The following is an 11,718-nucleotide window of genomic DNA, read 5'->3' on the forward strand; positions in this document are numbered from 1 at the left end:
AGAGCCTCCAGCTTGCTTAAATAAATCCTACTTATTTGTCATCAGAAGAGTGTGTAACTGTTTTCACTTTCAAAACAGTTGATTATGTATCCATAGAGCATCCTCCTCTGGCCCCAGTAAGAGACTGAAGCCTATGTGACAATGTGTTTTGTGAGTGAAGGCTTGTTAATTGAGCATGTAAATGTGTAATTGACTGTACAATTATTCAATTGAAGATTTATAGTTTGCATACAAATATGAGAGCACACTCATGCAGTTAAGCAGATTTTCTAAGATCAGATGCTTAAATATATATGTGCATTAAGCAAACAGATGTGAACACCCTTGCAAAGACCAGTCCAGCTGTGGTCACCTCCTCTTTTCTTTTGGTATGTGGATATGATAATCTGCATACTTTCATCCAAGTCTGACACCATAGTTTCTGTGTTACCTTGGTCCTTTTCCCTATGAAACGTGTTTCATTGGTGTGGGAAATGGCAGTTACTATAGAAATTGTTCAGAGGTTGCTGTTAATTTATGTTCTGGCTTTTAGTGAAGTAGTACCTTGTGCTTCCAGTTGTTGGTGTTGTAATACCTTTAATATTTCATATGAAATAGAACCATTTTTAATTTGAAATGTTGGGGGTTTTAGGGGAAAGCCTGGGTTAGTACTGGGAGTTGTTGGCAGTTGCAGTCCAGTGCAAGTTCTGAGAAGCAAAAAAGGATGTTAAACTTGCAAGTAACAGTACACTTTGTGTTTATTTGCACTCAGTAGTTTCTGTGCTTGGAAGCTGCTGATTTGCAAAGAATGGGTGATCTGCAGTTTTGTCCTGGCAGTTCTTGTCTCTTGCAGTGAATAAAACCCCAGATGTCTGTTTGAGGTCTCCTGTGTTCATTTACTGTGAAAGAAAACACAGTAATACTGCTTTTCTTTATAACATGTCCTTCTTTATATAGAATTGAACACTGCATTGTCTTTTTGAGGTGGTTTGAGATTTGATATATAGGAAGGTAGTTTCAATAACACTCAAAAATTTCCTGAATGGTGAGAGAGCTGTTCCACATATGTGATTGACAACTTCATCCAGCCTAGGGTAATCTGTTCTTGTTCATAGGCCCACAGAATGGTTTGGGTTGGAAGGGACTTTTAAAGATTATCTAGTCCAACTCTCCTACCTGCCCCTCTAATGGCAAGGGACCTTCAACTAGACCAGTGTGCTCAAAACCGCATCCAACTTGGCCTTGAACATTTTTGGGAGGCTTTGCCTCCCAGACTCATGGCAATGTCATAAATAATGCTTTGGTCAGGGGTGTGAATGGTGTCAGGGTTGGGAATGCCATTTTAAGCTGAGTGACAACCACTCCCCTTATGCCCCATCTCTTTATTTCTCTGCAGATGTCGCTCCTATGAGGATTGCTGTGGTTCAAGATGCTGTGTAAGAGCTCTCTCTATCCAGAGACTATGGTATTTTTGGTAAGTCAGGGCATTTGGGAATTTTATGTTTGTCTTTATCTTGTCTTGTTTGTTGGACTTAAATCAGGGTATTGCCAGCCCTAGCATTTTAAAGTACAGTAGTACAAGTATGCGGTAAAGTATACATGTACATAGAAAGGCAATGATTTGGGGTTTTTTCTTATAAAATTCTCCCGATGTCGTGAGAAAACACTGGAAAAGGTTACTCGTGTCAGGTTGACCTTTCCTGCTTCTGTATCCTGTGGGTTTGTACAGGCAGTGGTCCCATTTTTATCTGAAATTGCTGAATTCTTTATGCCTGTCCTAGCTACTACAAAGCAGCGGTATTCATCCGTTTTTGTTGGGCACTCAGTTTTAAAAGAGGATTGTATGAGGAGGATTGTGCTTTTAGGCAGGGTTTAATATATTCTTGCCAGCTGAATTGAGGCTTCAATTAAAAAGGAAGAGAAGTACATTTATGTCTATGAGGATTTTACTGGAGATGACAGCAAGGGAAAAGAAGGCAGAAAGATTTGAGCTTGTGAAACCAGCAGCTCCGTAATCTGGATAAAGCTTAAACAAATCACTGTTGTATGCATAATGAAAAAATAAGGTAAATTCCTTTTGGAGTGGAATTTAAGAAAGCACCTGAATAAAACCTTCTCATTGTCTCATTGCAGTAGATAGAAAGCAAATAGTCTCCTAGAAAACCTGATTTCAGGCATTTTTATATAGAATTTGAAGTCTGATTAAAAAAATAAAAGCTTTAAAAATTGAAACAAATAAACACTGAAAACCAGAAGCCTGATATATACTATAATACAGAGATTTCCCAAAGCTGACTGTAGGATTTCAGTGTACAATCCTTAGTGATGTAACTGAAGAGCTCTCTATCTCAATCCCTCGGGTGACGTCGTAAATCTCTGTTTTTCTGTTCAGAACAAATCCTTTGCAGGAGTATTGCCAAAGGGGAATGTATTAATATTGGCTCAGGGAAACAGGACCTCCTTCTGCTCTCATTTCTAATGTAGAAACAAGAACAGAGTTTGACCCTTTACATGAAATTTCTCTTGTTGCCATGCTGTGCCACACTCTTCCTCTCAGGCATCTGGGAATTCTCCAGAGGAGATAAGCATGGTGTGTAGGCTTGCCTCTGGCCAACTTCCTTCCCTTCCAAAAAAGCACAGTTGTCATTGTCCAAGGGCCACCAAATAAGAAGACACAGCAAAAGAACCATGTGTATTTAAAAGAGCTTGCATGAGTCACTGGCATGTCTTATAACTCCTCAAGAAAACACAGTGAAAGCCACTGTCAAAAGAACAAAGTCTCATGTGCTCTTGCTGCATATTCCTACTTTCACAGCACCAGGGCAAGGGAATGATGAGGACAGTTTAGTTAGGTCAAAAAAGCAGCTAAGAGGAGGAGAACTGAAGCAAAATGATGTCCTTTTCCTTCAGAATTTAATGACCCATCTAGGAAGCACAAAGCAAAGCTTGTCATCATTGGTGCTGAATGCTTCAGTCTTCTGGCTTGAGCTTAAATGCCAGCTACCATATTTCCCACAGGAGGTGAAATTACAGTGTTGGGTGGTTTAAGAACATCTAAGAATCTTCTTTTAATGGCAACTGCAGAATAGTATTCCTCTGTCTCCCACAAACGTCCTGACCAGCCTAGATGCTGTAAACCTGAGGCCTGCATCCAAGATGCACAGTTTGAAACTGTAATGACCTGGAATTTCAGTTCAGCATCCTGGTGGCAATGGTCAGGTATGAACATGAACTTTTAAAAAGGTCAAGGGTGTTTTTGTTTCAGATTTGTATTTTACATGACAGAAAACACTGACAATAGTACAAATCACTAAATATGTCCATAATGCATCCATAAGTGCCCCATGCGTGATACCTCAAATGACAGACCTGCTCTCAAGAGACAACCTATTTAAGAAACCCTGTTAAAAGTTGTAGGCTGATGTAAAGTTTTCAGTGAACAGTCTGGGTTTGAGAGCTGCCTGAATGCAGGTGGGTTTTGACTTCCCTCTTTTTTTTTTCCCCTAGGTTCCTTTTGATGATGGGAGTTTTGTTCTGTTGCGGGGCTGGTTTCTTTATCCGAAGACGGATGTACCCTCCTCCATTAGTAGAAGAACCTACTTTTAATGTGTCTTACACCAGACAACCAGTCAACACTGCATCAGGTCAGACTGCTCATTATAAAAGTTTCACTAGTTTCTTACATTTGCCAAGGTATTTTAAAAGGGTGGGCTTTTGGGTTTTGGGAACTGTGGGATTCCGACAAGGGATTGCACTTGATTAAACCACGCAGCCACCTCCTGTGATGAGTGATGTCTTCAGCCTTTCAAACAGCATTATTCAGCTGCAGTGTACAGAAGTGGTTTTGAAACCCAAGATCAGAGGACTTTGAGTTCCTTTCTGTTTTGGTTCCTGATTCCTTTATAGCTGTGTATCCATGCATGGAAGGAGGCTAACAAGCTCCCCCTTTGCAGTGTAGACAAAATGATAAGTATCCAAAATCAACAGTACTGTGAAGAAAGAGTTTAGATACAACTGATAACATCTGGCAGAGGTGAAGGAAAGCCTAGCGTTTTCTTCCACAGTCTGGCTGTCTTGCAAGTCTTTTCTTTTTATTTACCTTCAATGCTCTGTGCTACAGTTTTTCTGTGGCAAAGTGGTCCATCTCCCGTGTTAGTCTGCTTGCTGTCTCTCCAGTCAATACTGCCTGTGAGCATCAGGAGGATCTACGTAGTGAGGGCTCCTCTGACAATACCACTTTCAAAGTTTGTAATTTCTTCCCCTCTGTTAAATAGTTCCAGTTTGGAGAATCCTGCAAAATGTGACTTACCTGTAAGCAGAAGCTGTTTGTGCCTTATTTTAAATGCAGCTCTCTCTGGTTGAAAGACCTTCTGCAGTGCTGAGATTTTATCTGAGTGCACACTCTGGTGCTTTCTTTCTCCCTGCCTCAGCAGGGCCAAACTGAGACATTTTTAACTGCTCTCCACATTGCACAAGTCAGTGCTAAAGTGTGCCAGTGAAAGTACACACACGTACACATATGCAGGCGTGCTTGGGACACTGGCACTTTTCCTCCCAGACCATCACGGAAACAAAACTGAGTATTTTGTAATGAGAAGAAGGACCTCTCGGAAAATATGGTGCCTAAAACTTCTCTATCAAAAGTCTTCTGAACTATTACATCTCTGTGCAATACTGTGGCTGCATCAAGACAACCTCCTTACAAAAGTGTCCTAAACCACCCCCCTCCCCCAGCTTGCTGTGACTATGAGTGTTGTGCAGAAATGCAGCATTTGGGCTCTCACTGCTCCAATGCCAGCTATTACACATCCATGTGCCTCGTGTAGACTTTGGAAATGTTCTTTCTTTATCCTTAAGCATGGACTCATAGTGCATTCCTCCACCCTCTCTCAGGTCTGAATGGTTAAAAAAGTGTTACAGGCGCTTTATTCACCCTCCTTGTTTAAATCCTAAGAGGTTTTTTTTAGAGCTTCCATTCTGCATCTGTTTTTCTCCTTGACTGAACAGAGAGTATTTTTCAGCTGTGGGGAAAGCCAAGCTAACTAAACTGATATTTTTAAGCCTGAAAAATAGCCTTGAGATTATGTGAACAGGGAGTGTCTTTGGCTGGATTGGTAAACACTGGATTTAAATTTAGAGCACTGTTTTACTTTTTCACGATGCTTCATGGAACACAAATCGTGGACAAATATAAAATAAGCACAAGCTCTTTGACCTGTTTATGGCACTTGCTTCCAGACTGTTGTTACTGTTACTTAAAAGCTTTGGGCTCTGAGGTAACCCCATTTTTTTATTTTTTTTTTTTTTATTTTTAGTTTTTCTACTAATCTAGGAATATTCAACAGAAAATTTCCAGGTTTGGTAGCAGTAACCAATTCACTGTTGAGGTCGATGGAGCCCTTTAAAACATGGTTCATTGCCAGTCTCCTTCCTTCTCTGCAGTGATAGAAGCAGTGTCTTTTGCCATCCCAGCAGCATCTTCTGCTGGGAGTGCTTTTTCTGTGGGCCTGATTGGGAAAATAAATTGAACACCTCACCCACAAGAAGCAGTTTGCAGATCTGGTGGTATCCCTCACTTCAGTCCTGACCTACGTAGCCCCAAACTGGCAGTTCAGGTGCTGGCAATGGTTATGTCCCTTTATGGTCACTTACCAAATGCTTGCTCAGCTGGTCCCACAAGGACGTTGATATTCAGATGTTATTTTCTTCTGCGTTTAATGAACCGAAAGATTGGTGTCCACACTTCCCTCCCCTCTCTCCCACCACAGATTCAATAATACATGTACATTTTAATGCAAACGGTTATTTTCCTAAAGAGCAAGCTGCAGAAAGCTACCTCAACCTCTCCAGTTTCCTATAAGCATGGAAATGAGCAAGCCAGAGCTGGGCAGGATTTAACTGTCCATTTAATCAAAAATGCTTAAGAAAAAGGCTACAGAAGAGGGTAATAGCCCAAATTGTGGAGAGGTAAGATTCAGCTCCTGGCTTTTGGACAGGTAAGAGCCCAGCCTGGCTCTCCTGCAGCCATGAACTTATGCTATAAATGGATGCAGAGCAGGGGCTTCTTCTCGTTACTGCAGCAAAGTAGGGAGGCTGTGGAGCAGCTCTCTTCACTCAGACAGGCAAAAGGAAAAACTATTGTGATGGTGTGTTAAAAATTACTGTGTTAAGAAGGAAATAGCTTCATTCTTGATCTGCTTTCTATCCTCTTTCTTCCTGAGTGTCCAAACACAGCTCCTTTGGCAGACACCTCAGGCTCTGGGACAGTTTGTGTCCATGTTCCCTATCTGATTTTAATATTGTAATAACATGTTTGGGGATTTGGCATGTAGCTCTTTCCTGAATGCTTGAGGTTGTAGGAATGCTTAAAGAAGCCTGTATTCCTTCTGTGGCAATACTGAGTCCAAGGTCACAGAAAGGAATGATTGAGGGGGAGATCCCTTAGAGGCTGTGTCATTTTAGGAAACACAGATTAGCATCAAAAGAAGAGAACTTGTTGGTCAGGCATGATCTTTTTTTCTCAGTCCATCTTTATTTAAGTAGACAGGGAGAAAGAGAGGAAAACTAATTTACTTCTTAAGATACAGTCTGTGAATTCAATTGCATTAGGTCATCTTCACCCCCCACTGTGATATCTGAGGAGGGTTACACACCACCTTGGTTCCTAATGGCAGCAGTCTCTGTTACTCCTCATGTGTCATAGCCAAGGAATTTTGTGTTTGATCATACATTTCCTTTCCATGTCCCTGCAGGCTCAGACGTCATTTCTTAAATTTAATCTGTGCAAAACAATCTTGTCCCATTGTGTTAGCCAGCTGTAACTGGCTTCAACTTGGCCTCTTGCTTCCAAGCTGTATCATGCCTAGAAGGGAAATTATCTATTTGAGATGCACTCTGGCTTATCAGCAGATCCAGTACACCACAAAATAATCTGTGAAGTCCTTTTGTAAGACTTGACACCTGAGTCAGGGCCACAGTAGAAACTCCTTTGTCCATCTGGGATCCTACACCTCTCCTCTCTGCAGACATAGTAGCTTTTCTGTCAGTGGAAATGAACAGGGATTGCTGTTTTCCCTTTCAGATGGGAGTTGCTTGGACTAGCGGTGCCCTTTGTTTCACTAAGTGATTTCCATTGAATGCAAAATTGAAACTTTTTGGTGATATCTGAAGAAGTGAATGTAGTCCTGCAAGGCTGGGTTTTCTCTGGAAGGGAGAAAGATAGCTCCTTGTCTTTACTCTGTTGAACACTTTGAAAAAACTTGAATTTGTCCAGATGCGCAGAGCACAGGCCCTGGGAGACCACAGCCTGATGTCACTGCTGTTGTTGATACCTTTTCTCTCCTTTTCTTTCTTTCAGGGTCACAACAGCCTGGAGTGCCGTATTACACAGATCCAGGTGGACCTGTGATGAATCCCATGGCTATGGCTTTCCACGTCCAGCCCAATTCCCCACAAGGAAACCCGGTTTATCCACCCCCACCTTCCTACTGCAACACACCACCTCCCCCATACGAGCAGGTGGTGAAATCCTCCACGTGAGGACTCTGGCTCTCTAACCTGACTGTGTGAGAAGAAGGTGCAATTGCAAAATGACCAAGATGGAGGGCATCTGCCCTTTTGAACATTTGCTAGTTCTCCAAGTCCTCTCTCCCTCCCTTCCCTGCACCTTTCCTCATTAAAGTTATTTGCAAAGGGGGTGATTTTTAATTTTTTTTTCTTTTGTTTTTAGTAGAAGTGGATTTTTTCTTTGTCTTCAAAATGAGAGAAGTTGTCTTTGTAATGCTTTTAATGGAAACCTATATTTAAAACCTGTATGTCTTTCTCTTTATTTATTGTTCATTTTAATCATGGTTTTAATTGCATTGTGGCACGTTACTGATAGCAGTTCTTTCTGCAGCCCCAGAGTGATGCACCCTCCTAAGACCCCACAGCAGAAATGCCCTCATCTAAGGGAAATGACAGAGAAAGAGGGTAGAAGTGGGTAGGGCAATGCTTTTATCAGAAATTGTGACGACCGTAGTTTTCTTTTATGATTTTTTCTTGTACAGTTTGGTTCTGATGTATAACAGAAAGATGTTGCAATAGAAGTTGCTGTGACTAGAGTACCAGCATTGGTTGAGCCATGGCAGGGGCTCTGCCAAGTGCCCTAGAAAAGAGGGAGTCGTTACTTTAAATGATGCATCCAAACAGTGAAGGACTGGGACTTGAGTGTTTCTTGTCCATCACCTGGACTCTGCCTGTGTGATTGGCATCCTTACTCACCTTGTTTTGCCAGCAGTGAGATTGTATGAAACAGATAACCTAAATGTTTGTGGTGAGAGGGAGGTGTCATAACTTCAGAGCTACTTGTGCCTCCTGACAGAACGGGTAGAAATGCTGAAATCTGTCAGTTTTCTTCCCTAAATTGGAAAATATTTACAGTAAGACCAGATGGGAGCATAGTTACAGGTTTACTCCCTTTGATGTTGATGGGAGTTTAGTCCCAGAGACATAGTAGCTTTCATTATAGTCTTACTGCTGCCACAAAACGTACCAAGTGGAGCTGTCATCTTCAGGTGACATATCTGTAAATCTGCTCTCTTCTCTAGGTTCTGGCAAATAATAACTTTTAGGGACAGGTGCTTAATAGCATTATTTGACCTGATGCACAGATGGTTTGACTTTCAGTGGCTCAGCTGTTCATGTGTTTTGTTGTGAGTGCTCATGGCCAACTCTGAGTGACCACAGGTGAACAGCTTCAAGTAAACACAGAGCCCCTTTAGCTGTCAGAGCTCTTACACCCCTCTATGTCTAGCAAAAATGTGAAGCTGCTCTGAAACATGACTATGTACTAATGGGACCTTCTCCCTTTGTGCATATTCAGAGTCGTGCAACTGAAGAGTGACCAAAAAAAAGATGCTATTGCCTTCTGCTGCTGAAGGACCTGCAAAAACAGAGTTAGGAGTCCAGTGTGGACCTTTGGGTACCCAGTAAAAGCTTACTCACTGCCAATACACAGACTGCTCCTGTGTCACACCAGCTGGGGCACAGAGATCACCAGCGTGGTTTGGAGTAATGTGAAGACCTGTGTTGCACAGGGAGCCGAAGCTTTATGGTGGCATTGTTACATAAGCAAGTGGTTTGTGAGAACTTGTTTCTAGGTGTCAAGCTGAATTTGCAGAGCATCTCTTTTATTGCGAATATGAGTGTCTTAGCAGAAAAACTTCTAAGGGCCGCTGTTCCTAAAAGCTGCTGGTGGAGTTAGTGGCCATCTGGAGCAGAGCTAGGTTTGGAGGAGTACATTCCTGCATACCTGGGTGAACCTGGAACTAAGGCTTTCCCTTACTGTACTTCCGTGTGTGCAGTCAAGGCTTGATAGACACGTAAGATAACAAAAAAGTAAATTTTCTATATGAATACTAGTTCCATCTGCACACCACAACTGTATATATTTTCTAAATTAGTGTGCATTTGAAGTGTAAAGCTGTGTATGTCACTGAGTATGGTTATGTATACAAGACGATTTTTTAAAAGCAAATCCAACCTTTTTCTGTCAATAGAAATGACAACAGACCTCATGTTAGTAGATAGATGTTGTTAAGTCCTTTTATATTATGAAATGTATCTATGACAGCTGGCATTGTCCTGGACACATTGAATAGAAGCCTTTGTACATTGAAATTCAATTTCAGGTGAAGTTTTCCTGAAGTCTGGGTAGTTTATTTCCTAGTGTTGATGGATGACACCACCTCTTACAACACATGGACTTCTCTGCTAGCAAACTTGCTTGGTGCTTGGTCTTTTCTTGAAAACACAGCACCCGTGTGGACATCCATATGAATTACTTTCAGATTGTTTACACGCCTTTCCTCTTGTTGCCTCGCCAATTCCAACAGGATTTTACTTGGCAGTAGTGATGCCCTAGGAGCTGCCAGCTGCTGCAGCTTTGCTAATGTGAACTGCCCCGTGGTGATTTGGTGCTTCGTCTGTTGCAGTTCTCTGAGTGCATCTACTGCGTCCTTTCTAACACAAAAGAGATTTGGTACCTCGCTGATGAGGCAAGGTGGTGTTTCAACTGCAAAATAAGGTTGATGCTGGTGGCTGGGAGACTTGGAGATGTGTGGGGCACTCTCCTGCCCCTTTCCAGAGGCACTGGACCCGTATGCAGCTGACCCCCTGCCTGCCTTTGAGATCGCCCCATCTACATCAGGAAAGTGATTTAATGTCTTGTGGCAATCCATTTCCTGGTTCTTTCAGAGGTGTTTGATACAGGGAGGGGGTAGGGGGGGTTAAATGCCTTGACAGGGCTTGGCCAGAATGGAGATACTTTAGTGGAACCACTGTACCTGGGTGAGGAGCCAGGAACACAAGCAGTAACCCCTTGTAGTCTTCTCCAGTTGCACATACTCAAAATGTGTCTGATGTACCTGTGAGGAGGCACTAAGCAGGTGTGTAAGGAAACCTTTGAGGTCTTTCTCTGCTGCTGTGACCCTGGCAGCAATGAGGATGAGAAGGGGGCCAGTCCTCTTCTGCTACAATGAAATCTCCAAGTATACTGTTTTAAAAGGCACTACAAGGGACTATTAGTAGATGTTGCCTCTAGCTCTGACGTAGCCTGTGTTTCATCACTTTGGGAAAAGATAATGTAATGACAAACTTCTTTTGTTTTGAGGGTGGCTTTTTTTTTTCTTTTCCTTTAGAGCCCTGTGACAGCTTACACTGCTGTGACAACAAAGAGCTGGGACTACATTTTCCAACAAGCTCTTCAGACCATGTGAAGAAGCAAAGGCAATATTCCTGTTTCTTCTCCACTTCAAACAAACAAACAAAAAACCCATCCCCAGAACCCTCAGAAGGGTTAGCTTTAAATGTATATATCCAAGAAGCCACTTTTTGGCACACAGGTCAGCAAAGAAGGTATAACACTTCATAGACTGAAGCGTTTTTTTGGTTGTTGTTTGTTTTTTTTTGTTTGTTTGTTTGTTTTTATTTCTCAGATCTAACACTGCTAATTCAGTAGGTGAGAGAAGTGGGCCAGGATGTCTTTGTAGGCCCTGTGGCTGTGGGAGCCCTCCCCCCTAATGCCCTGTCACCACCTGAGCTGCCTTCTGGGCTTTTACAGTTGTACTGTTTGGCAGGGAAATGACTACTGAAACACCATGCAGAAGAAGATCCAGCATGAGACAGTTTCTACAAAGCAACTGCCAGATAATAAGGCAATTAAAGAGGAGAGGTGCAACTGGCAGCCACTGTTCCAAGGTACCGTGTGCAAGGTAAAGGGGACAGTAGAGAAAGCAGAGGGAACAGTGACAAGCAGCCCTCCGACCCCAACCCCTGCAGATGAAGGTAGCTGCCTTTCTGCACAGATGTGTTACTTTGGCTTTATGCAGTGAGAGAAGTCACAGGGATTGTTGTATCTCTAGCTGTGTCTCACGCTATTTCTCTCCTGCTGCCTAGCCCTATCTTAATGTAATAGCTGCAGCTGGATTTATAGCAGTCCACTTGCAGATGTCAAGGAGAAGCTGTGGCTCTAAGTCAGGTCCCTACTGCTCCCTGCGTACAAATAACAGCTGCCCTGCCTGTGAATCAACATGAAATCATTGAGAATAAATGGGAGAAAAGTGAGCAATTTCACCAGGAAAGACTGCTGTATAAAACACCCTAATGGGACAGGGCTCAGGCAGCAGGCTGCTGCTCAGGTATTACCTGACAGTCTGCACCCATACCTCCTCCCACTTCTCTATCTTATGCTGTTTTGAT

The 11,718-nt window shown here is 42.5% G+C and overlaps 1 protein-coding gene across 1 annotated transcript in view; it reads left to right on the forward strand.

The window, feature by feature from the left end:
• Window positions 1–7,793, forward strand: part of VOPP1 (VOPP1 WW domain binding protein) — a 58,353-nt gene extending 50,560 nt beyond the window's left edge. The window contains exons 3-5 of the mRNA XM_008921335.2: window positions 1,376–1,453; window positions 3,487–3,623; window positions 7,337–7,793. Of these exons, the coding sequence (XP_008919583.2) occupies window positions 1,376–1,453; window positions 3,487–3,623; window positions 7,337–7,518 (397 nt within the window). The 3' untranslated portion in view covers window positions 7,519–7,793. The remainder of the gene's footprint in view (window positions 1–1,375; window positions 1,454–3,486; window positions 3,624–7,336) is intronic.
• Window positions 7,794–11,718: the final 3,925 nt, after the last annotated feature.

This window comes from Manacus vitellinus, unplaced genomic scaffold (genome assembly GCF_001715985.3).
Source record: "Manacus vitellinus isolate BGI_N305 unplaced genomic scaffold, ASM171598v3 scaffold_3_pilon, whole genome shotgun sequence".
In the NCBI taxonomy this organism is placed as follows: Eukaryota; Metazoa; Chordata; class Aves; order Passeriformes; family Pipridae; genus Manacus; species Manacus vitellinus.